At 39.8% G+C, this 27,595-nt stretch overlaps 1 protein-coding gene across 1 annotated transcript in view; it reads left to right on the forward strand.

Annotated features, from left to right (window-relative positions):
- Window positions 1-27,595, forward strand: part of TRPC5 (transient receptor potential cation channel subfamily C member 5) — a 324,015-nt gene that overhangs the window by 146,500 nt on the left and 149,920 nt on the right. Inside the window, 1 exon segment of the mRNA NM_001082779.1 lies at window positions 22,971-23,369. Coding sequence (NP_001076248.1) covers window positions 22,992-23,369 — 378 coding nt within the window. The 5' untranslated portion in view covers window positions 22,971-22,991.

A 27,595-nucleotide genomic window follows, 5' to 3' on the forward strand; every position in this document is an offset into this window, starting at 1 on the left:
CAGTACCTTTATGAAGGATCAGAGTTGGGGGAAGGGGTAGGTCTTACACACTATGGTAGAAATGCCTCCCCTATGCTGAGTATTTTCACATTTCTGTAAATATTCCTCATCTTCAGGACACAGGTAAGATGCTTATAAATAGAATGATCCTTTCCAAACTTGTGGTTAGCATGTTAGATGGGACCAGAGACTTGTTTATTCTAGGGCTAATTTTTCCCACTACCAAGGCAATGTGCCATGATTTATGAAAGTTTCCATCTGGCTAGTAGTAATAGGATCTACTCCCTCTTCTGTGTAAACACTAGGTAATGTTCCATCTAATCTTTGGGTGATTTTTTCTCCAGCCTTGGGTTGCTTCCTCACATACATGCACTGATCAGTGTTCGCTTTAAAACCTGTAAGTGACCCTATTCAGATATTTAGGGTCCTCTCTCTATGTAGCTCTGTCTGGCCAATACTCCGTCCTGTGATCTCTAGCTGCCTTGGATTCCCCAGATTCTCAGCTTGACCTGCTCATCACAGCCAGTCCACCAGGTTCTGCCTCAGTTCCTTCTCCCTAACATGGCCTGGAGAATTTCTCAAGATTCAAAGCTTGGACAATTATAGAATCTCCTCACTTGTTTCCCATCTATCAGAAATAATTGTCCTTCATTGGCTGATTTCTAATATTCTGAAAATCACTGTATTGCTTTTTTCTTGTTTTTTGGTTATTTCAAGCAGGAGATTAAATTTGGTTCCTGTTACTTGATTTTGACCAGAAGCACAGAACCCATCCTGGATACACTTCTAAGTTTAATATGCATTATTAAAATTTTCTTGGGGGTGAGCATCGTGGTACAGTGGGTTGAATTACCCCTTGGGATATGCACATCCCATATCCGGGGACCTGGGTTCAAGTATCTTCTCTGCTTCTGATCCAGCTTCCTGCGAATGTGTATCCTGGGATGCAACAGATGATGGGTCAAGTAGTTGAGTCTCTGTCCATGTGAGGGGGGACAGGTAGAGTGGACAGTGAGAGAGAGAGACAGAGAGAAAGGTTTTCCTTTGCCGTTGGTTCACTCTCCAATGGCCGCCGTGGCTGGCGCGCTGCGGCCGGCGCACCGCGCTGATCCAATGGCAGGAGCCAGGTACTTATCCTGGTCTCCCATGAGGTGCAGGGCCCAAGTACTTGGGCCCTCCTCCGCTGCACTCCCTGGCCACAGCAGAGAGCTGGCCTGGAAGAGGGGCAACCGGAACAGAATCCGGCGCCCCGACCGGAACTAGAACCTGGTGTGCCGGCGCCGCAAGGCAGAGGATTAGCTAGCCTAGTGAGCCGCGGCGCCGGCCAGCACTTGCTCTTATGCTTTGTTCTCGCTCAAATTCTCTCATGCTCATTCTCACTGTGACTTATAAAATAAATAAAAACAAAATAAGTAAACTACATTTTTTCTCTATCACTTCTTTAAGTCTTTTTTTTTTTTTTTTTTTGACAGGCAGAGTTAGACAGTGAGAGAGAGAGAGACAGAGAGAAAGGTCTTCCTTCCGTTGGTTCTCCCCCTAAATGGCCACTATGGCTGGCACGCTGCGCCGATCTGAAGCCAGGAGCCAGGTGCCTCCCCTTGGTCTCCCATGCGGGTGCAGGGCCCAAGCACTTGAGCCATCTTCCACTGCCTTCCTGGGCCAGGGCAGAGAGCTGGACTGGAAGAGGAGCAACCAGGACAGAATCCGGCGCCCCAACCGGGGCTAGAACCCCGAGTGCTGGTGCCGCAGGCGGAGGATTAGCCAAGTGAGCCGTGGTTCTGGCCCACTTCTTTAAGTCTTGACCATCAGCAAAACAACAGATCTAGCCTAGATTTGTAGCATTTGCCAATTCATGTATGTAAATGATCCCACTATCGCCAGTTTCAAGCTACCAAACTATGTAATATTACTACTACAGGGATATGAGTACAGCAGACGTCATTAACATCAGGTGCATAGATTATAGTAAAATGTAGTAAAATACTAGGAATTGATGTTTTAAGTATTACTTTGCTTTAACATAATTTATTTAATTGTAAATTGATGTATTTTTTAAATCAACTTATAAAATTCCCAACAATGTAATAATCAACTCTTCCGAAACAGCATGAGCCATCTGCTATACCCTCATGACTCTGTTCCTGGAGATTAGAGTCACTGTGGAAGCATCAGAGTAAGGAGAGAATTCATCCATCTAGGGACACATGTGCACATAATCTCTGTTCACCAAAGGTGTTAGGCCACCCTAGCAAATACACAAAGCAGGCATTTGACCTCCTTTTTTTCTGCAGAGAAAAAATCTATCCCAATATTCCACTATTAAAAATTCATTACTATGGATCTTGAAGCCTTTTTTATTTCTAAGAATCCCATTTTAAAATGGTAACATATTTTCCTGTGAAAAGTAATACTTTAAGCCTTTTAATCAGCTAACATTTTTAAGGTTATTAGATAGCTAAGTAAGAACAAGGCCCTCTGTCATTGGCTCATAGGCTCTGTGCTTAGCAGAAGCAATGGAGGTAGATATCGGATAAATAAAGGGAAAGTGGAAATATTCCATTAAAAAGTACCTCTTTCATTATCTTTCAGAAAGCCAACTCCAGTACACCCATATATAGGACTGAGTTTCTAAGTGCTAAGAAAGCAGCTGATGCATTTTCCTATCTTGGCCTGACTACCCACTAGCAGGGGAGGTCACATGAACTGCTAACCATTCCTAGGGAATATTTAAATATTAGAGAAAGAAATGGAAAGGAGGAAAAGATAACAAGACATCCATAAACCTCATATGTTTAAAATACCTGCACATCAGTAGCCATGCCAACATAGAAAAGCTAGGAATTCTCATCCATTCACATAAGTAAAGAAAAAGAAGACTAGGATGGGAAAATAGTGAAAAGTGACAAAGAAGAATTTGACTAAGAAAATAGAGTTTGTGATAAAGTTTTCACTTTCGACTTGAGTTCAAAATATTTTTTCTCAGGATTAAAAATAAAATTATAAATGAGTGATATACTAATACACTAATAAATATGTCAACTGTATACAGACCACTAATAAATATGTGAACTGTATACAGCTGTTTCTCGATGTATTATAATTCTATTTAAGGAAAATACTTACAAGTTAAAGAGAATACTCCGAAAATACTTAAGTCAGTACACTTGAAATGAAATCCCATGGGAAAAAAAATATGTAATTTAACAATAATCACTAATTAAAAAGAAGAAATTTACACAGTGGAGCTGAAAGTGTTCTTCAGAAGCATGTGTACAATTTAACGATTGTTATCCATATTAAAAATAAAGTAAGTTTTATCCTTAAATAATAATATTCCCTGAAACAACTCCAATTTGACTCAATATTTCATTTGAAAACAAGTTTATTAAATTTAAAAGTTTAGGGAAAGGTTTCTTAAAAGTACATGACAAGTACTAACCATAAAACAAATTAAGTTAATCTTCCTACAATAAAATTCAGAACTACTATTCATCAACAAGAATTTTACAGGAATTTGAAAGGACACAGACTAGGAGAAAATACTAGCAAGTTAAGAAACAAGTACCTGGATTATATGAACAACTTTTGGAAATCAATAAGAAAAATCCAAAAGGTCAGTAAGAAAAGGGGTATATTACACATACTGGCATATTTCCAAAGAAGAAACACCACAGTGGTGAATAAAGTTAGAAAGATGCTTATCTCATTAATATTCACAAAAGTGTAACTAAGGGTATTATGTGCTACCACTACAAACAAGGAGACTGGCAAAATGTATGTGCTATGTGATAACAGGTGTAGATAAGGACATGAATAACAGTTAAACTGTGCCATTTAATAATGTGAGACCATTGCAAGGAAAAAATGGAAGTTTAATGTGTACATAGCTTTTGATATAACCATTTTTCTTCAATAATAGGTACAGTGGGGGCCGGCCCCATGGCTCACTTGGTTAATCCTCCACCTGCGGTGCCGGCATCCCATATGGGCGCCGGGTTCTAGTCCCGGTTGCTCCTCTTCCAGTCCAGCTCTCTGCTGCGGCCCGGGAAGGCAGTGGAGGATGGCCCAAGTGCTTGGGCCCCTGTACCTGCATGGGAGACCAGGAAGAAGCACCTGGCTCCTGGCTTCGGATCGGCGCAGCGCACCAGCCGTAGCGGCCATTTGTGGGGTGAACCAACGGAAGGAAGACCTTTCTCTTTGTCTCTGTCTCTCTCTCTCACTAACTCTGCCTGTCCAATAAAAAAATAATAATAGGTACAGTGAGCCTTCTATATATGTGGATTTTTCACCTGTGGATTTGACCAACTATGGATCAAAAACATTTGACAAAAAAAATGGTTTCATACTGAACATATGTGGTCATTATCCTTGTCATTATTTTCTATGCAATATAGTATAATGACTTTATAACATTTACATTGTATTAATTATTGTAAGTAATCTTTAGATGACTTAAAGGATATGGGAGAATTACCCAGGCTATATACAAATGCTACACCATTTAAATATAAAAGACATGAGCATCTGAAGATTTTGGTAACTGTAGAGGTCATGGAGTCAACCCCCACCAGATACTGAGAAGTGACTTTATATAAATTTGAGAGCTGTACTGTCAAAAATTTCAAACACTAGCTTTAAGTAGACATATGACTATCTTAGACTGAGATGTTCTTACTCTAAAGGTGAAATGTATATCACATTTACAGGACTCAGTGCACACAATCTAGTTAACAATACATCACTAGTACAACATTTTTAATGCCTTTGAGGAAAGAGAGCACAAATGGTCACACCAAGGCCCTTGAGCCAGGATCAGCAGTTCCTGCACAAAGCTGTTCGACCCATCTGAAAAGTAGGCAATGCAAATTCTCAGTTGGCTACACTGAGTTTCCAAGGGAAGAATACTACTAACTGTTCACTCCAATAAATAAAAATTGCATCACCCCCAGCCCTGCGAGTCACATAGTGAGATCTCCTCACTTCCTGGCTAACTGCAAACCCTCAATAATCTGTCACTGCCTACCAAGAGCTGAGTCTACTCATTTAGATTGTATCACTTCAGAAAGCAGAGTTAGCTTGTGCCCATCTGTACAACTTTCAGAATGTCAATGATACCTTTTTCATATCCCTGAATTTTTTCAAAATAAGAGGAAACCTAAAGTGGGGAAGGTCTCTGCCAGTCCAAAGGCACCTTTCATCTGGGAGAGATAACAGCTATAAGAGGGAGTTAAGTGATCATCATAAAATCTAGTATTTGAGGAAATCTAAGGATAAATAAAAATACCACACTACATAGTATGTTACAGAACTTACCTTCAGAACTTAACTTACAGAATTGCTTACTATAAGAAACATGTAAATAACTAAAAAGTTGTAATCAATTGTTATTTATTAAATTATGGTCCCACAAAACACTGAAGATCTTTGGATCCCACCAAGGTGTTCTGCTGGCAAAACCAATCTGTGGAAGTCATGTTTTGATATGCAGAAAAAATTTCAGTTCATGTATAGAATTTTCTCCATTTCAGGTTTCTTTGGTGACAAACTCCCCTTAAATCCTTTAGTGATGCCTGGCAGACACTGCTAGTGTCATCAGTGGCTTGATTTTGTAAAAAATTATTTATGTATTTAAAGGGCAGAGTTACAGAGAGAGGGAAACAGAGAATGGCTTGATTTTGCTTGTGGTCATATACTTGTGCTTGCATTTTAATCTGCTAGTAAAATTTCCCTTAAGTCATAGGATGAAATAAAGCATGTGTTTCCAATCCCATGTGGAAGAGCCACTGCCTTCACAAGGGAAAGTGGTGTGGGTAAGGGCAGGAAATGCAAAGCAGAGAAATCATAACCTGAGGTAGTCTGAGAAGCAGAAAATTGAAGACAATGAAGCCAAAAGGAACACAGCTCTCATAATCATTTACTCCAGAGTGCAAGGTATGGATAGGAAGCTAGGAGAATAGACAGCATGAGAGAAGGGCTTAAATTTTTATTTTATTTGAGAGAGGTCCCATCTACTGGTTCACTTCAAGAAATACCCACAAAGGCTGGATCTGGGCCAGGACTGAGGCCAGGAGTCAAGAATACAATCCAAGGGCCAGCGCTGTGGCACAGTGGGTTAAAGCTATGGCCTGCAGTGCCAGCATCACATATGGATGCTGCTTCAAGTCCTGGCTGCTCCATTTCCAATCCAGCTCTCTGCTATGGTCTGGGAAAGCAGTAGAAGATGGCCCAAGTCCTTGGGCCCCTGTACCCACGTGGGAGACCCGGAAGAAGCTCCTGGCTTCTGGCCAACTGGGGAGTGAACCAACGGATGGAATCTCTCTCTCTCTCTCTCTCTCTCTCTACCTCTCTTTGTAACTCTGTCTTTCAAATAAATAAATCTTTTAAAAAAAGAATACAATTCAGGGAGTGGCATTGTGGCATAGTGGGTTAAGCCACAGCTGGCAATACCGGCATCCCATATGGGTACCAGTTCAAATCCTGGCTACTCCACTTCTGATCCAGCGCCCTGCTAATGGCCTGGGAACGCAGCAGCAGAAGATTCAGATCCTTGGGTCCCTGCACCTATGTGGGAGACCTGGATAAAGCTCTGGCTCCTGGCTTCAGCCGTGGCCATTGTGGCCATTTGGGGAATGGACCAATGGATCTATCTCCCTCTCTCTCTGCAACTGTGCTTTTCAAACAAATAAAATAAATATTTTTTAAAAAGAATATAATTCAGGTTTCCCTCGCAGGTGGTAAGAACCCAATTACCTCAAGACATCATTGGCTAGGAACCCAATTACCTGAGCCATCACTTCTGCCTCCCAGGGTCTGCATTGGCAAGAAATTGGAGTTAGCAGCCAGAGTTAGGAATCAAAACCAAGCACTCCAATATGAGTTTCTTTATTTAAGATTTATTTATTTGTTTATTTGAAAGAGTTACAGTGAGAGAGATCAGGGCTGGGCCAGGCTGAAGCCAGGAGCCACGAGCTTCATTCGGGTCTCCCACATGGGTTCAGGGGCTCAGGCACCTGGGCTATCCTCTGCTGATTTCTCAGGTACATTAGCAGGGAGCTGGATTGAAAGTGGAGCAGCATGGACTTGAACCAGTTCCCATATGGGATGCTGGCACCACAGGCAGTAGCTTTACCCACTATGTCACAGTGCCAGTCCTGGGACATGACTTTCTTAACATATGTCTTAACCACTTGACTAAATGTTTCATCTAAAAGCTTCTGGATGTGTTAGGATGCCCCTCTATTTACATGAGGTTCAGGGTATATTGAGGAACCAGATAAAAATGCTTATAGAAATTAGATTAAATTTACTAGAATATTTTATTGAGTTCACAGAAAGCATCCTGACTTCCAAGTGAAATGTCTTCCAGATTTGAGGAGTACCAACGTTAAGTTATGGAGAAAATAGACATAGGGGGTCATTAATAGGCAATAGTACTCTGGGAGTAGTCTTAATTCTTGAAAGGGACACAGTGGGAGGAAAAGCCTCGGTTCTAACAACATCCTTCTTAGAGTCTCTATTAGGGGAATGATCTTCGTTTGGTTCCCTTGGTGATAGAAATCACAGTGATCATACTGAGTCATTAAGATGGCTCTGAGCAATATGATTGCTATTTCTGGGAGCCAGTGCTAAAGAGGCTATAGTCACAGACCTCAGAAAAGCAAAGCAACACTAACTGCAGGTCCTTTTCAATTCTACCAGTGAAATACAGGCTTATAATGTTGGATATATCCCAGAGTCAAAGGGAAACAAAATTCTATCTGGGTTATCTAGTTTATTTAATCTATAAAAATAGCTTAAACTTATGAGTCTCAAACTTCATTTCTTTTAGCCTGAATTATCCTGTTTGCCTGTCTTCATGGAGTAAACAGATGGCTAATCAATTAGTGTGCCCCTTACTTGGTGCTGTATCTATAGCACTCAGTAGTGTCTAAGTGCTATAAAGGTTGCTAAACCTTGGCAAACATTTTTGCAGGGGTGAGAACTGTCCAGCCTGTGGACCATATAAGGCCTGTGAAATCATTTGGTCTGGCCCTGCCAAGGCAACCACAGATGGGACTCCAAATTCAATAAATCTATAGCAGGCTAATTTTTAAATTGATAATTTTGTATGGCCTGCAAATGATGTTATAAATATCCAAATGGCTCTTGGCAGAAAAAAAGGTGACCCACCCCTGATTTATTGTGTTAATAAATACTTGGGTTTAGGACTGGCATTGATCTTAGCAGTTGCCATGTTTATCCATCTCAGTTTGCAGAAAAAGAAATGAAGACATGAAGAAGAGGTAATGTGACTTGCTGGAGTTCATGCTTTCAGTTAATGGCACAGCTGGGACTATAATACAGATTTCCTAATTCCCAGAACATTGTTTTCTAAAGTCCACCATTTTACACATAGAGATTTGTGCCATTATTTCCATATAAGTGCACTGACCAATTTTTTCATTTATTTTGAAGTTGTACTATGGTATTATTTCAAGTCTTAATGTTGTGTGTTGGGGCAGGCAGAGAGAGAGAAGTAACTGATTTCTCAGGAAACATGACCTTGTACAAATTAAAACTCTTGAGATGACAACAAGGGTGACCTGGTTTTAGAGAACCTGATATGCAAAATGAGAAAATTGCAAAGCAGTCATATTTAAGGTGATTTTATTGTAAGGGAATGTTCAGTAGAAGTTCTTGAGTACATTTAAGTATTTAAGATCATTACTTGGCAGAACTCTTCCAGGACAGAGAAACAAAGTTAAAATGTTAAGAGGACTTGCCAAATGAAGACCAAAAAGGTCAAATTATCATCTTAGAAGTAGGAATGGAAGTCGTGAAGAAATGGAATCTGTTTGATGAGAACTCAGTTTACCCTGAAAATGTCAGGGCCCCAGTAATCAGCCCAGTGATTAAATGGCCTTTATCAGTCACAGAGAGTAAGTAGCACTACCACTTTTCTAGTCACTGATGCTTAAACTTAGATATCATCTTAAGATCCTCCCTTTACCTCATTCCCTATATCTACCCATTACCAAGCTCTGTTTTTGATCTCTTTGAAATACCCATAACATTTTCCTCTTAATTCTGTCAGCACCCAAAATGCAATCGCATTAATTTGTAGCAAGAGTCCCATTCTCTCCTATTCTAGGTCACCATGGGCATAGCCATGGCAGTCACCTTATAACATACAGCTTTTCTGATCACTTGCTTAAGAACCTAGAGGGGCTCTGCAGTGACAATAACATCAAGCCCTAGCTTCTCAGTCTTCTCAGTCAGACGTTCAATATGCTTCAAAAACCAAGCCTTGCTTATGTATTCCTACATTCTTCCCTCTCTTTCCAAACACTGCTCTACTCAAGACACTGCCAATTCTCACCCTTGACTTCCACCCCATCCCAACATATAACAGAAATATTCCAACTTCTACACCCCGCCTATCACAATCCTACCCCACCACGAAGGCTCATCTCAGCTTTACCTCTTTCATATACTTTCCCTGCTCACCCTTCAGTAATTCCAGTTAATCTTGATCTTCACAATTTAATTAGTGTTATCTTTGCTCCAGACAGTATCTCCGTCTTGCTTGTGTAGAATGAAAAAAATTACCAGGTAAAATTTCACTTAACAAAAAGTCCTACTGTGAAAATGAGCATGGGCAGATGTTCATACAGCCCAGGGTGATTCTCTGTTACTATAACAAATGCCAGGTCATCAGTTAAAGGGGTCCACATAAGAAAACAGAGTCACTTCTATTTCATGGGATTTCTGATATATTTTCTTTCCCCTTTGAAAGCCATTGCTGATAAATTAATAAAACAATTTCAGAAAGCAGTTCAACAATGATATTGAGAGCTTAAAATGCTCCCAGTGTTTGACCCAGTAATTTGACTTCTGGGAAGCTATATTGAACAAATAACTCTGAACATATATAAAAGATCTTTATAAAAGTAACTATCACAGCTTCATTTATAATAATGAAGATAAATGTGATCAACTTGAAATATCACCAAACTGAAGACCAGTGAAGTACTCTATGGTATATCTGACCTGACCCAATGAAATGTTACATAGTCATTTAGCGTGATATGTTAACCTATGATGGTATAAAGTGTATTGCCTCAATGTCACCTCAGGTTCACTTTGCCACAAGGGAAATCGGTAGTAGGAAGGGCAGGAGTGCAAAGAGATTACAGATCACTGTATGTGAAAAATTCTTACAAGATATTCAATAAATAAAACTGGATAGAAAAACATATATGAATAATGATCTTATTTAAATGCATGGGAGAAAAAGACAATGTATTTCTTTATTTCAATCCATTTCATTTGATTCATATGAGAATGTACTTATGATTTTATTGTTTAAATACATTGCTGTAATTTTTATTTTGAAATGATTTCAGAAATATACAAAAGGTGTGAAAATAGAACAACAAACTCTTGGGCACCCTCCACTCAGATTACCTAATTATTATCACAAAAAATATTTTTGAGAAGGCTGTCATCCCTACTTGAGGAACATTGTCACTTTAGATTCCAAAGTAAATGAGTGATAGAAGGAAGTCAGACACTCATTACTCAGGGTCTGAGGGATATGGAATAAAAAGCCACCATAGAACTAATAATCAGATGCAAGACTTTGAATCAATTGCACTGCCTATTATTTGCTATAATCAGTGTCACTCAATTCTGTCTTTCCTTTGACTACTTCAAGGAACATCATGCAGACAAAGTGATAATGAGTGGTGAGCAACAGATTGAAACTACCCCATACAGCTGAATGACTTGAGGGAAACAAATATGTATTTTTCACTCATGCCTTCACCCTAATGAAAATAAAAGTATTTATTTAATCCAGCTGCTAGTGGTTCTACAGAACTCCCCTGGATATCAAACAGAGGTAGAAAAAGAGCTTACAAAAAATAAAAGTACCAAATGCCCATAGTCATGAAAATGTTATACTAATTAAAATACCTGATTTTAAAGATAGTTACTACATATTTTTACCCTATAGTTGAATACTCTCCTGTATTACAGGCATTTTAGAAGTAGAGGAGACATTTAGGTCATCTACTACTGTCCAACAGAAATTTCCACAATGATGAACATTTCTATATCTACACTACATAATACAGTAGCCATGAACTACATGTGGTTGTTAAGTGCTTAAACTATGGTTCATGAAACTGGGGAACGAATTTTAATTTATCTAAATTTTAAATTTAAACAGTCACATGTGGTTAGTGGCTATTGTATGGGACAGTGGAAGTTAGACCCTTCTCCACCCTAAGTAGAAATTCCCTCTCCAATTTCCCTGAGCAATTTGTACTCTCCCTGATGTCCAGATTCATCAGCTCCAGTTAAAATTTATAATGAAGGTACTCAATCCCAGCTGCATGTTAGATTTACTTAGAGAGCCATGTTAAAATATCAATGAGGGCATGGTTAAGCTGCTGCTTGGGACACCCATATTCCATATCAGAATGCCTGCTTTAAGTCCTGCCTACTTAATGCCTCTGATACATCTTCATGATTTTTAAAGATTTACTTACTCATTTGAAAGGCTGAGTTAAAGAGAGGAAGAGACAAATGAAAAGAGAGAGAGAGAGAGAGAGAGAGAGAGAGAGAGAGAGAAAGAGAGAGATTCTCCATCTGCTGGTTGATTCCCCAAATCTGCCAGGGCTGGGCCAGGCTGAAGCCAGACACCAGGGAACTTCATTTGGACCACCTGCTGCTGCTTTCCCAGGCACATTAACAGGGAGCTAGATAAGAAGTGAGTGGATACCCTTATGGAATGCCAGCACGGCAGGCAGCAGTTTAACCCACTGTGCCACAGTGCCTGCCCTACTCCTTCATGTTAACGCAACTTGGAGGTAGTAAAAGATGGCCAGAGTATTGGGGTTCCTCCCAACTATGTTGGAGACCCAGATGGAGTTCCTAGCTCCTGGCTTCAGCCTAACCTAGCCATCTATTGCAGGCCTTTAGACAGTGAACTAGCATATGGAAGATACCTCTCTCTCTCTCTCTCTCTCTCTCTCTCTCTCTCTCTCTCCCTTCCTTTCTCTTTCACTGTCATGGTGCATTTCAAATAAATAAGTCTTTAAAAATTAAAAAAGATATATTAAATGAGGGAGATAAAGTGACCCAGGCATGGGTATTTTTTTAAGATCTCCCAAGTGGATCTAATGGACACCCAAGGTTGAGAACCTCTGGTCGATATGCTGATTAACTCTCAAGTTCAGGTCTCTAGCTCTCAAGAACAACCTCCAGATACTGACTTGATCTTGCCTCCTCATGTACCAACAAAAACTTCAAACATCAACATATTCAAAAGCGGCATTGTCTCCCACTGCCTTTCCTTGAATCCTTCACCTTATAATTATGGGATTTACTTCTACCATTTGCTATTTGTTTTCTATAAGTCTTATGTATTTTTTGTCATTTAAGTCCTTCATTACTGTCTTCTTTTGTGTTTGACTTTTGTAATGTATCATTTCTGTATTGTTTTTAGTTATTTTATTTCTCTTCTAAAATGGAGAGAGATGGAGAAAGGAGAGGAGAAAAGAGAGTGCTTTCATCCACTGGTTAACTGCCCAGATGGGTATAAAACCAGAGCTAGCCGAGGCCAAAGCCAGGAGCCTGGAATACCATCCAAGTCTCCCACGTGGGTGCAGGGACCCAAGTACTTGGGCCATCTTCTACTGCCTTCCCAGGTACATTAGCAGGGAGCTGGGTAGGAAGTAGAGCAGTTGAGACCCAAACTGGTGCTCAGATATGGGATGCCGGTGTTACAAGCAGCAGCCTAATGCTGAGCCATGCCAGCCCCTAGTTACTTCCTTAGTGGTTATCATGGCAGGTATAATTATCATCTTAAATTTATTTCAAATTAGTTTTAATTAATAACAATTTAGCTTCAATTACATAATAAACTTTCCTTTTTCAGCTCCATTACTTCCTTTCTATGTTGTTTTTGTAAGAACTTAGATGTTTATGTCATATATCCACTAACATAAATGAATAATTTATGTTTTATGCATTTGTCCGTTAAGTCAGATAGAAAAAGTAAAACTTAGAAACCAAAGGTACTAGAATACTGGCTTTTAAATTTAGCTTTGTAATTCTATTTTCAAGTGTTCTCTACTTGTTCATATGGCTTCAGATTGCCATTAAGCCTGAAAGTTTGCCTTTATCATTTCTTACAGGGCAAGTTTATTAGTAACAAGTTCCATCATATTTTGTTTATCTCAGCATATCTTAATTTTGTCTTCTACTTTAAGGGTAGTTTTGGAAGATGTAAATTCCTGATTTAGAAGATTTTTAATTTTGTTTTCTTTTGCTATCATCCACAGCATTTTGATCTCCATGGTTTGGGAAGAGAAATCACATGTTAATCTTATTGAGGAGCCCTTTAATGTGACAATTGACTTCATTAATGGATTTCAATATCCTTCTTTCATCTTTGGCTCTTGAGAGTTTGATTATAGTATGTCTCAGTATGGATCTCTTTGAGTTGCTCCTTGGAATTCTTTGAGCCACTTGTATGTATAGATTCATGTATTTCTTTTTTTTATTTCTGAATTTGTTTTTTTTAACTTTTATTTAATAAATATAAATTTCCAAAGTACAGCTTTTGGATTACAGTGGCTCCCCCCCCCAATAACTTCCCTCCCACCCGCAACAATCCCATCTCCCCACTCCCTCTCCAATTCCATTCACATCAAGATTCATTTTCAATTATCTTTATATACAGAAGATCAATTTAGTATATATTAAGTAAAGATTTCAACAGTTTGAACCTACACAGAAACACAAAGTGTAAAGTACTATTTGAGTACTAGTTGCAGCATTAATTCACATTGTATAACACATTAAGGACAGAGATCCTACATGGGGAGTAAGTGCATAGTGACTCCTGTTATTTATGGTGTTAATAATAACCCTAGGCTCTTGTCATGAGTTGCCAAGGCTATGGAAGCCTTTTGAGTTCACTAACTCCGATCTTATTTAGACAAGGTCATAGTCAAAATGGAAGTTCTCTCCTCCCTTCAGAGAAAAGCAGGATACACAGCAGACTCATAGACTGGCAGATGTCCTAAACAGCACTCTGACCTCAGAATCAGTCCTTAAGACATTTGGATCTGGCTGAAGATCCCATGAGAGTATTTTAGGCATGGAAAGCCAAGACACTCTGGAAAAAAAAAAAAAAACACCTAAATGAAAGAACTCTGTAAGTGAGATCCCAGTGGAAAGAACGGGCCATCAAAGAAGGAGGTACCTTTCTCTGAAGGGAGGAGAGAACCTCCACTTTGACTATGGCCTTGTCTAAATAAGATTGGAGTTGGTGAACTCAAAAGGCTTCCATGGCATTGGCAGCTCAAGACAAGAGCCTAGGATGATTACTGACATCATAAATAAGAGTGTCAATTGTTAAATCAACAACAGGAGTCACTGTGCACTTACTCCCCATGTAGGATCTCTGTTCTTAATATGTTGTACAATGTGAATTAATGGTATAACTAGTACTTAAGCAGTACTTTATACTCTGTTTCTGTGTAGGTGCAAACTGTTGAAATCTTTACTTAGTATATACTAAACTGATCTGTATATAAAGATAATTGAAAATGAATCTTGATGAAGAATGAGACGGGAGAGGGAGTGGGAGATGGGATGGTTTTGGGTGGGAGGGTGGTTATGGGGGGAAAAAACCACTATAATCCAAAGTTGTACTTTGGAAATTTATATTTATTAAATAAAAGTTTAAAAAAAAGAAAAGTAAAAAAAATAACTGCATTCATAGGATAAATTCTACATGGCCATAGTGTATTATTCTTCAAATACATTACTGGTTTCAATTTGCTAACACTTTATTTAGAATTTTTGAAGCTATTGTCATCATTGAAATTTGTCTATAGTTTTCATTTGGGGATATCTTTATCAGATTTTGGCATTAAGATTATACTAGCCCTGTAGAATTCATTGAGTGTTCATTCTTTTTGTATGATCTGAAATATTTCAGTATCAAGAGAACTGACTGCATTTTTAAAGTTCTATATACAGCTAAGAAACCACCTGAGCTAAGTGACTTTTAATTGGTATATATTTCAAATTGTTTTCATTTACGTTATGATGATTAATCTGTTCAGCTTTTCTATCTCTGTGGTTTAATTTTAGTAACTTATATTTTAGAAATTGCTCTCATTTAGGCCTTCAGCTTCTTGTAACAGAAAAACATGACTAAATATGGGTTAACAAAACAGGGTGATCTCATACAACCAGAAGCCTAGAGGTTGAGTACCTCTCTGATTGATTAGTTCAGTGGTTTAAAGATGTTATGAAAGATCCAGTTTATGCCATTCTCAACTTGGAGGCTGCATCTCTTAGGTTGGTTTTCCTTGGAGTTCCAAGATGGCTACCTAAGTCTTAGTACTGCATGCAAATGACAACATCCAGAAGCAAAAAGTGAAATCTTTCTTCTTTTCTATCTCTTTTTAATAACAAAGAAAACTCTCTCAGAAACCCAGCCATAATCGAATCAAATACCCAAATCTAGGTCAAGCCTTAGCCAAAGAAATGTAGTCACCCAACTGACGTACCTTATACCAATTAAGACTATTTGCTTAAGGTGAAAGAGGGGCTTCTTGCCTGAGTACATTGCATGGTAGAGGTGAGGTTCAACATACAAACAAAAGCCAGGCTATGCCAACAGAGCATTTCATCATCTATGAACCTAGCATGATTGTGTGTAAATAATCCAATATGCATTTATTGGGAGCCTACTATATACCAGATTCTGGGAACACAGTAGTAAACTTGATTGATGTAGTTCTTGCTATTTTGGAGTTTACATTTGGGTTGAGAGAGCCAAATGTCAAAGTAGTAAACAAAGAAAAATATGGTCAATTCAAATAATAAGCTCTTGGTGGACTTATCCTAAAGAATGTCAAGCCAAGATAATGAGACAGAGTGACATGTGTGGGGTTTGCAAGAGTTGTCTTGGGAAGCTTCACTGAAGAGATGACATTTGATCTGAAACCTACATGATAAGAAACTGAAGATCTATGGGAGAGGATTGTAGGCAATAAACCAAATGTACATATGCCCAAAGGGATTACATGTTCGATATGTTTGAAAAACAGAAAGATTGCCAATGTTGCCTTAAATATCATTGTGGTTTGTCTACCCACACCTGCACATGTGCTATATCCACTACCTAGAATGACAACCCCCCCTATATTACCTTGAAGCAAACTCCTCCCATGCCTCCAAGACACAATACAAATATAACTTCCTCTGTGATACTTTCACTTCCCAAGTGCAATGGAACACTTCTTCCTCTGTGTCTACTATACATTAGGAATCCTATCAGACTATAGTACATTTAACTTATTTATATTTGTGTCTCTCCTTCTGGACTTAGAGCTGCTTGAAGGCAAGGGTCATGCCGTGTGTGTGTGTGTGTGTGTGTGTGTGTACTTGTGTTCCTAACTACCATGTGCTATGAGTTTGACAAATAGCAGGTGCATAGAATATACCAAAAAAATCTTCTACTTTGAAGTACTTAAGAATGTCAGAAGCTTGACTCCAATTCCTCTGTACCACTTACAAGCTGTGTGACTTTAAAGAATTTGTTTAATCTCTCTGTGCTTCAGGTTCCCTACCTGTAAGATGGGAAATAATAATGGTAACTGCCTAAAAGTGAGAATTAATTTAAATAGTGTATGTAAAGCAACTAACACAATATCTTGCTCAAAGTAGTGTTAAATATTTTTATTTATAAATTACTGAAATTGTTGAATAAAGTTTTTACCCTGAAACACAAAGTATATCACTGACTTTTAAATGCATAGAATCTAAGAGAGAGAGAGAGAGATGGAGAGAGAAAGAGAGAGATGGAGAGGGAGAGAGAGAGATAGAAAGTATAACTAGAAACTGACATTAGAATGTTCCAAAATCTGGAAACTAATATGGAGAAGCATTGAAGAAACTGAGAATGTAAATTCTAGAGTAAGGGAGATTTGGGCAAAGGGAAATATTACTGTTGACATTAAATTTTTGAGGGTTTTTATGTGTAAAAAGGAGTGCTTCATTTGATGCTGCTCTAGAAAACAGAAGTAGGGCTAGGGATAAAAGTTGTAGGCAAGTAGATTCAGCTGGACATAGAGAGGCATTTGCTAAAAAGTCAGTGCTCATCATGCAGGGAGGCACTAGTGAGTTTCCCACTCTTTGGAGGTACTTGTTAACTGAACAGTCTCATAAAATGATGCTGTCAAGGAGAGTTCTTTTTAAAACTGAGATCACTCTTATTGACTTTTGGGGTCTGTTGTGGGACATTCAAGATCTGGAGCTTTCAGAGTAAGATTAGTGTTACCACAATAAAATTAGAAAGTTATCAAAGTGGTAATATGAAAGGAACCAAAATGCTCTCAAAACTGACACCCACAACCTTTCTCTGACTAGCCTACCCCTGTGCCTTTGCACATGAAGTTTCCACTGTAATCACTCTTGGAACTGGGCAGTGAATGCCCCATTCCAAAGTAATTTTTTTCCTGGAGGAGGTATGGGTTTAAGCCACTCAGCCATTACCAACAGCTTCTATCACAATACCTGGTATATAGTAAGAATTATTTACTGAATTGCTAATTTTGGGCCATTCACCTTTTAGATTATACTTATCAGATTAAATCTACTTGCCTTAGAAAGATCTTGAAGAAACGGATGATTGGATGGACAGACAAGCTTGGTAATGATGATAAGTTACAATTTCAACTCCAAACTTCATGGTACACAGTGCATGAAGCCATGAAAGCTACACACAGAAACAAAGTCCCTTCTAAGGCAAATTTTTTCCAGTTAGGTATAGAAAGCCAGCCTTTCTTCCTTATAGATAAAGTCATGTGCTGGGCAATGATCTGAGCTGGGATTTGGCAAGGCCACTTTGTGCCCTGGCCTTCTGCCCAGTCCATTGATTTAGCTCTTTAAATCGCATCATTTAAGCCCACAAATGTCACAGATCCCATTAGACAAACTCCTCTGGCCAGCAGCAAAGAAAAGAGAGAACATGATAAGCCCTCTGAGGCAGCCTGTTAGACTGTTCTTAATCTTTCATGCTCGGGGGACTATACTGGGAGTGGGGCTCATTGACAGAGCAGCATGAAGCACTGGCTGTTTTTTTTCCTGCAGTTAAGTCTACCAGGGTTCTTCAAAACGTTCATGGAAAATGTGCAGTATGTTTTAATTTCATTTTGTCCATGCATGTTTTATTTCCATTTTTAAAAATGTAGTTGAAAGGCAGAGAGACTGAGAGACAAAGAGAAATCACCCATATACTGGTTTACTCCCCAAATGCCCACAGCAGGGGCTAATCCAGACCAAAGCTAGGAGCCCAATAACTCAATCTGAGTCACCTATGTGGATGGCAGGGACCCAGCTACCGCCTCCAGGGTGTGTATTAGCAGGAAGCTGAATTCAAAGTAGAGCCAGGGCTCAAGCCCAGTCACTCCAATGTGGGATACAGGTATTTTAACCGCTGTACCAAATACCCACCACTTCATGAGTATTTTACAGCCCCCTCATACTTCAATGTTTGGCTTAGGTTAATAGCAGATAAATGCCTTCTGCCAAGTACAAAGGTAAATGGTGATGAAAAGGAAACTTCCCAACAATACATCCTCAAGAGATGCCAGGAAATCCATCATTAGTTGTTTATCCCCAGAATAAGGTAGAGTAGGATGAACAGTAAGCATGTACAGCTGGAACTGGTCTCAGAACCTGGAGTGACACTGAGGTCAAAGCTCTAAGTGAGAGTCACATTTCTCTAGCTATGGGGATTGGAAGCAGACAGGGAACTAGACAAATCGTTAGACATCTATGTGAGCCTGCTACACATTGGCAGATGATTCATGGGATCCACTTCTGTACCATTCTCAGTGGAGAAGGTGGGCATCGCTACTTAAAAGAGGCTTCCAAGGCTGCATACCAAGGATCTTCTTTCCCCTCCAGCACATCGCCTCTGTCCTAGCCTGGCATCGCTCTACTTCCAAGGTCATAGCAATTATCCAAATGAAGGAATCCACACTGAGATATTACTGACTGTTAGCCACTTGATTTATTACTCCTTCCAAGGCTAGTTTGCAGGTGTTTTAAAGGAAGAATGACTGAAATAGTAAAATCTTAGGCAAGCCTCTGGAGGTTTTTTTTTCTATAGAAGAATACTCTGAAGCCTTTCATAACACATCCCAATGGAAATGAAATACACCAGATTAATTCCAAGAGCAAGATATGAAAACTAAAACCAGCCTTTGAATTGACTACATATCATCCAATTATAACTACCTCACATTTCAGATTACCCTGGTTTTACTGCCATCTCTTTTCACTACATTAACCCATGCCTCTGGCACATAGTGAAAATTCAATGAATGGTAATGTTTGTTACCTTCATTATTACTAGTAGAGGTAATAGTAATAATAGTGCCATCCCAGTACCTGGCACTGTTCCTGGGACATTACTTAAAACTCTAACAATTATTTTTATATCTCTATTGCCCTAGCTCCTGGCATAGCGCCTACACAAAATAAGGCACTAACTGAGTTGGTTACCTTTATTTTCAGCTTTCCCTGGGACACATTTTTCCTCTGTTTACCAACAGCTTTGCCTGACTAGAGTATTCATAACAATGATTTTCCTGTAGCAATAATACTTAGCCTACCACCAGTTACACCATCTGAACCAACATTCAGCTTTTTCTTCTGTGATAACCTCTTACATGGCAAATTGGCAACAGCAATAAGAAGAAGAAGAAGAACAAGAAGAAGAAGAAGAAGAACCCCTATATCTCATTATACCCTAACAATTAATCACTACCACCACCCTGTTCCCACTGCTGCCTCCATCCCATCTTCCAGTGAGGCTGTGCTCAATCTTACCACCTTTTCTCCTAAACTCTGTGGTGCCTGTGCTGCCTTCACATTTTCAGATTTAATTTATCCTCCAAGAACTAGCTTAGGAGCACCACTTCCATAAAACTTCCCTAAGATTTCTTGACCTCTCAGAGCCCTTCCTGAAATTACAAAACACCAAATCAGTGCCACCAATTTAGTATCTCATTCCATGACTGCCAACCCTCTTCAACTAAACTGGTTTTTCTTATTAGACACCATTTCACTGAGCACCCATCATTCTATACCCTGGGTGACTGCTGCAAATGAAGAAATCAAAGTACTCTGACCCTAATTGTAGGAAACACACATACAGTTGGCTACACTTATAGAAATGTGAATAAAGTACCCATGGAGAACTTGGAAGGAGTTTGGCTAACTTCCTGGGGACACTTGGGAAAAGATTCATAGAGAAGGGGACCTCTGAACAAGGTGCTAAAGCATGAGGAAGAGTTTGTTAAGTAGAGAGTGAGATGAAGCCATGTGCAAAGGCATGCTCATAAAAGGGCAACCCAGAAAACGTGGCACAATACAGCTAGAACTTAGAGTGGCATGTAAAGAAAGGCAGGAATATCATACCAAGTGGACTCATTCATTCATCAGACTGGTATCACCAGGATGTGCCAGGCACTGGACTAGAAGCAGGTGCTAGAAAAACAAGTCAGATGCAATCCCTGTACTTGAGCTTTAAGGCTTAGTTAGACATGAGAGAAAATTACCAAGTAATATAAAGAACTAGATAACTACAAATTGCAATAAACAGAGAGGAAGAGGGCAGAGTACAATGGAAGGAGGAATATGAAGAAACTTCCCTGGAGAAGGTGGTTAATGGGGGCAACTCCTGAAGAGGTCAAATTTTGGTGAGGCCTGAAAGATGAAAAGCACTGCAGAAGAGTGTTTGAGGCCACGACTGAAGATCTAAGGGTAGGAAAAATCTTGGCATGTTGAAAGAATCAAAAGCTAAAGGGTGAGGACTGAGGGTGAGAGAGTGACTTCAAATGAGATTGAAGAGGAAATTATAAGCCAAGATCTTTTGGCCTCAGAAAGGGGTATTAATTTCATCACAAGAGCACCAGGAAATAAATCACAGGGGAAGGAAATGGGATCAGATCTGTGTTTAATGAGATAACTTGGGGGTGGGGTGGAAGATGGTCTGAGGACCACAGAATGGGTCAGGATGATTAATTCCAAGGCTGTTGTGGTAATCCATGTGAAGTGTCATGAAGGCAAAGATTTATTCTTTCAATATCCTACTTCCCCCAACCCCCCCACCCCCAGTTACAAGCAGAGTGCTAGGCTCACTGGAGGCTTTCAGTGTACTCATATTGATTAACTAAATCGAAGCTGTATTGGGTTGTTGAGTCACTTCAGGAGGTCACATGGTCTCTTCCTTCCCCGTTTCTGTTTATATCATAGAGGCAGAGAGGTAGTTCTACAATTAGTATTATTAAAGTCATTTGTTGTTGAGTGACAAATGCTTCCTTTAAGTGCTGCTTTCCTTTAGTCACTGCTGAGTTACTTGCAAGTAATGAAAGAAAATATCAGTACTTCTCTGAAATAGCCAAATAGCACCCTGCTCTCCTGAGATTTGGATGCAGAGAGAAATTTGTCACTTGGATCTGTTCAGGGTAAGAGACAACACTCATCTTCAAACACTTAGCTTCCCAGAAAATCACAAGGACATGAATTGCAAATGCCACTTGATATAATAATATATGCTTCTGTTTCTGCCAAAGCAGGGGTATAATTACCTGAAAGAGTAAGGTAAATGTTTGTAGAAGCTTCATGTCTTCATCTTCTCTTACATCCACAAGATCAGACAAGGGGCTCTTCATTACATTTCCATTTCCTTTTGCTGGCAAAACACTTTGGTAATGAGCCCTGAAAAAGGTTCATCCTAACTCCTAACTTTAGCCTTCACAGGTCCTGAAGACAGCAGGGATGGGAGGGAAAGAGGAGTCAGATCTGAGATTCATTTTCTCCCCTTGAGGAAGCTCATGACTCCTATCTCACCAGGCAAGTATAAGGAGTCAATGAGGAATTTGCATGAATTTGATCTGTAAACTTACCAGGCAAGAGAGCTCTATATGGTGATTCATTCTACATAAGTGAAGGCAAAGACTGTTTTTTATCCTGGTCTCCGAGATAAAGTTTAAACAAATTGTAGGAGCTCAATAAATGGGTTTTTATACCAAAATCAATTCTATCAGATGTAATCTGGCTTTAGATGTGGTACAAATAAAAAAGACCATTCACTTCTCAGATTTAAATAGATTCTCAGATCTGTTAACTTCTTGGTGTGGAATGGTGGAGAAAAAAATAGGGATAGGCAGAGGGTATAAACACTTAATGCTTATCTTTTGCAGATGACTTTGGCCAATTAGAATCAATACGCTTCAACTCTCACCCTCGCCCCCCACTCCCCCCAACAACCACCACCATGAATCACAGCAAGAAGCAAGGATACAGTTAGCAAGAAAACAGGATTTCAATCCAGTTTTCTAGACAGTTGCAAATGAAATCTGTATAATTAGTACAGATCCACAGACTTGGATTCAAAGGAATCTGGCTAAAGATGAGCTTCAATTACACATTGCCAATCACAAGTATTATCCGTGAGTGTTTTCAGACAACAGAAGGGAAAGAAGGAAGAAACTAGTTTGTGCCACGTCTTAGGAGATTCATCCTCTGCTAGTTGTTTTGATAATGTAGCCCTTATTTCACTCTCACAATAACTTTACAAGGTAGGAATTATTCTCTAGCGTAGACGTGGTACATAGTAAATAGTCACTAAATGATAACTGCTGGTTATATTAATATTGATAATGTGAGTCGTAACAAATGAAGCACAGAGGGCTTAAGTAACTCACCCAAGGTCACAGAGCTGCTAAATGGTAAAACCAAGGTCTGAACCTCAGGTCTTTATGTCTCAAAAACCTGGGCTTCTTCTGCTATATCACTTTGCCTCTACAACTAGCTTCTATAACTGGTCACATGAAACCTTCAGGCATCTAAGAATATTTTTTGTCTTCCTCTCTTTCCTCACTCAGCTTTCGAAACTGATATGAACCATGGCCCAACTCTACTACAAAAAAGTCAACTACTCACCATACCGAGACCGTATCCCCCTGCAGATCGTGAGGGCTGAGACAGAGCTCTCTGCAGAGGAGAAGGCCTTCCTCAATGCCGTGGAGAAGGGGGACTATGCCACTGTGAAGCAGGCCCTACAGGAGGCCGAAATCTACTACAATGTCAACATCAACTGCATGGACCCTTTAGGCCGAAGTGCTCTGCTGATTGCCATTGAGAATGAGAACTTGGAGATCATGGAACTGCTGCTGAACCACAGTGTGTACGTGGGTGATGCGTTGCTCTATGCCATCCGCAAAGAAGTAGTGGGTGCTGTGGAGCTTCTGCTCAGCTACAGGAAGCCAAGCGGAGAGAAACAGGTAAGGAAAATCCCTACAGGCTGGGAAAGAACTAGGGGCAACACAGCACCAGCATCAGAAGCCTTGAATCTAGAGAAGGTTAGGTAGTCTGGAAGTGCAAGGCCCTATCTCAGAAATTGCATCCATGATCTCAGGTGGTATCCTAAATCTGTCCTGTGTGGCTTGCGCTGAATTTATCATGCGCTTTTTCCTTCTTAGTGTTTGCCAATATACATCCAATACTTAACAACTCAAAGGTATGCTCTTCACTTCCAGAATATTCAGCCTCCTTCTACCCAACTCTCCCCTGTTTCTCTTTTAATTTTCTTTCTCTACTCAAAAGCCAACATTGTAGAAAAGGAGAGACTAAACGCAGACCTGGACTTTTTCCTTCTCACCAAGCCCTCCTGAACACAAAATAGGAAGCTTTTAAACTTTAGTGCCACAGTGTAGATGCAGATAGATCTAGGGCCTCATATATTTTCCTGGGACCTAGCATGTGACTGCATTCCACTCCTAGAAATTTGGGTTTTTTGTGTCTATGATTCTCATATTCTCCAAGGCACCCAGATTCTATATTCTCTAGTTATCTTTGATTCTTCCTTCTCCTTGGCCTCCATGGCCAATCCCCAAGTTCTGTGGTTTCTTCCTACTCAATATCTTTTACATACTTTCCTTTCTAGCCTAGCTCTCAACACTCTCAGAGGCTCTGGTTCTCATCCACTCTCTCCTAAAATAGTAGCTCTCAAAATGTGGTTCTTTGACCAGCATATCAGCATTGTCTGGGAAAATTATTATAAATGCACATTCTCAGGCCCCACAACAGACTTACTGAGTCAGAAACACTGAGCCCTAACAAGACCTCCAGAGGATTCTGTTACACTTTCAGCTTTAAAAGCCACTGTCCTAGACTAATATTAAAAACCTCCTAACTGTCTTCCTTGCCTCTTGCCTCTTCCCGTCTCTCAAGTCATCCTAAACAATGGTGTTGGTTTATTCTCCAAAAAATAATATGATGATCCTGTTATTGTTATCCATCCCTCAATAACTACAATGTCTCACTAGAAGAGAAACCAACCCAGGAATCCTGGCATTCAACAACCTTCATGTAATCATGTTTTCCAGTTCATTCTTCCCCTAAACACCCCAAAAGTCAAACAGGTCTCTTCATTGTCTCTTTTCTTCAGGAGAAAAGCGTTATGCACACAATAGGGACAAAGAAACACTGAACCATCAAAAATGGAATATCTCAATACATTCCAAAAAGTAGAAATAGTACATATCAAAATCAAAATTGCAATGTACTTAGAAAATCTTGATATTATAAACACTCAAATTGAAATCTTACAAAGCTGAGTCATCAGAAATGCATAGCTGTAACACTTGCATAAATATACAAAGAGGAATGAAAATTTTTAACTTTTATTTAATAAATATAAATTTCCAAAGTACAGCTTTTGGATTACAGTGGCTCCCCCCCCCCAATAACTTCCCTCCCACCCGCAACCCTCCCCTCTCCCACTCCATCTCCCATTTCATTCACATCAAGATTCATTTTCAGTTATCTTTATATACAGAAGATCGATTTAGTATATATTAAGTAAAGATTTCATCAGTTTGCACCCACACAGAAACATAAAGTGTAAAGTACTGTTTGAGTACTAGTTATAGCATTAATTCACATTGTACAACATATTAAGGACAGAGATCCTACATGGGGAGTAAGTGCACAGTGACTCCTGTTGTTGACTTAACAATTGACACTCTTATTTATGGCATCAGTAATCACCTTAGGCTCTTGTCATGGGTTGCCAAGGCTATGGAAGCCTTTTGAGTTCACCAACTCCAATCTTATTTAGACAAGTCCATAGTCAAAGTGGAGGTTCTCTCCTTCCTTCAGAGAAAGGTACCTCCTTCTTTGATGGCCCCGTTCTTTCCACTGGAATCTCACTCGCAGAGATCTTTCATTTAGGTGGTTGTTTTTTTTTGTTTGTTTGTTTGTTTGGTTTTTTTTTTGTTTTTTTTTGGTTTTTTTTTTGCCAGAGTGTCTTGGCTTTCCATGCCTAAAATACTCTCATGGGATCTTCAGCCAGATCCAAATGCCTTAAGGACTGATTCTGAGGTCAGAATGCTGTTTAGGACATCTGCCATTCTATGAGTCTGCTGTGTATCCCGCTTCCCATGTTGGATCGTTCTCTCCTTTTTAATTCTTTCAGTTAGCATTAGCAGACACTAGTCTTGTTTATGTGATCCCTTTGATTCTTAATCCCTTCGTTATGATCAATTGTAAACTGAAACTGAGCACTTGGACTAGTGAGATGGCATTGGTTCATGCCACCTTGATGGGATTAAATTGGAATCCCCTGGCACGTTTCTAACTCTACGATTTGGGGCAAGTCCAATTGAGCATGTCCCAAACTGTACATAAGAGGAATAAAATTAAAGTATGTTATAACTCATAGACTAAGAATTGGAATTCACTGAAAAGAAAGGAAGATAGATTCCACATTGTTTGAGTGAAGGGCCTGAATCTCTACTCATCCTCATCAGCATTTAACACAGTGCTGAGAGTAGATACCTTGGAACTTTTGTTCACTGCAATATCACATCACCAGGAAAGTTCTGAGAACATCACAAGCACTCAATATTTGTTTAATGAGAAAGTAATATGCAACCAAACACTGTGCTGAGCAACTAATATAACTTACTTCATTTAATCCTCTTTGTAACTGTGTTAGATAGATGCTAACTATCATTACCCCATTTCACCAATGATAAAAATTGAGTCATGGGATGGTTAGGTCAGTGGTCCAAGATCACAGCAAATATCAGAGCCAAGTTTCAAGTCCAGGCAGTCTAGCTCCTATACCAACCCCCCTAGCCACTAGGGAGCACTGCTTCCTTGGCATTCTGAGTAAGTCTTAGCATTCCCAGCACAACAGTTCTGAAACAAGGTAGATCAATGGATGAACTCACTGAAAGGATAGACTTGAAAGATCTGTATGAACAAGAAAGCAGAGAGCTTTGTGTTCCTTATGCAGTCCATCTCAACATCCTCATCAAAACATATTTGTTCTGTGCCCTCATTTCCCCAGAGCCCTGCTAAGTGCTTGGGTTACTTAATGTGTTAACCTGCACTAAGATTTACCAACTGCCCTGGCCCCCATGAGTCCATTGCCCTGCCCTCAAGATCCTACAGTCCATTGGCTCTTCTCTTTACTTGACTCCAGCCACACATCATGTTGTACTGTTGGTTAGCCTTACATTTGTAAATGTCTTCTTTCTATAACTAGATTGTTTCTGTGTTAAATTTTTTATTTCATTTATTTTAGTTAAAAGGCAGAGAGTGGGTCAGCGCTGTGGCATAACAGGTAAAGCCACCACCTGCAATCCCATATGGGCACCAATTCATGTCCTGACTGCTCCATTTCTGATCCAGCTCACTGCTAGTGGAGTCAGAAAAGCAGCAGCAAATGGCCCAAGTTCTTGTGTCCCTGCTACCCATGTAAGAGACCTAGAGGAAACCCCTGGCTCCTGGCTTCAGTATGGCCCAGTCCTGGCTGTTGTAGCCATCTGGGGAGTGAACCAGTGGATAGAAGATTCTCTCTCTCTCTCCCTCTCTCTGTGACTCTGACTTTCAAACAAACAAATCTTTAAAAAAAGTCAGAGAGATAGAGACAAAGAGATGTTTCATCCATAGGTTCACTCCCTAGATGCTTGCAATAGCTGGGACCAGGCCAGGTTGAAGTCAGGAGCCTGAATCTCAATCCAGGTCTCCCACATGGGTGGAAGGCACCCAAGTACTTGAGCCACCACCTGCTGCCTCCCAGGATGCACATCAGATCTTGAATCCAAGCACTCCAGTATGGGATGCAGGCATCCCAAGCAGTGTCTTAATTGCAACCAATGCTATATTGTTTCTTAAATGTGAGACATGGGGGCCAACATCATGGCACAATGAGTTAAGCCACTTCTTGTGACACTAGCATCCCTGGACTTGGTAAAGCAGCAGAGGATGGCCCAAGAACTTGGGCCCCTGTCACTCATGTGGGAGACTCAGATGGAGTTCTGGGCTCTTGGCTTCAACCTGGACCAGCCCCAGCCATTGCAGCCATTTGGGGAGTAAAACAGTACATGGACATCTCACCCTCCCCCCACCACTTCTGCCCTTCAAATAAATAAATCTTTTAAAAAATTTAAATTTGAAACATAAAACTAATGCCTGTTTCCATGCTTCTTCCAACAGT

Source organism: Oryctolagus cuniculus, chromosome X (genome assembly GCF_051225735.1).
Source record: "Oryctolagus cuniculus isolate XC-2025 breed Fujian yellow rabbit chromosome X, ASM5122573v1, whole genome shotgun sequence".
Lineage (NCBI taxonomy): Eukaryota > Metazoa > Chordata > Mammalia > Lagomorpha > Leporidae > Oryctolagus > Oryctolagus cuniculus.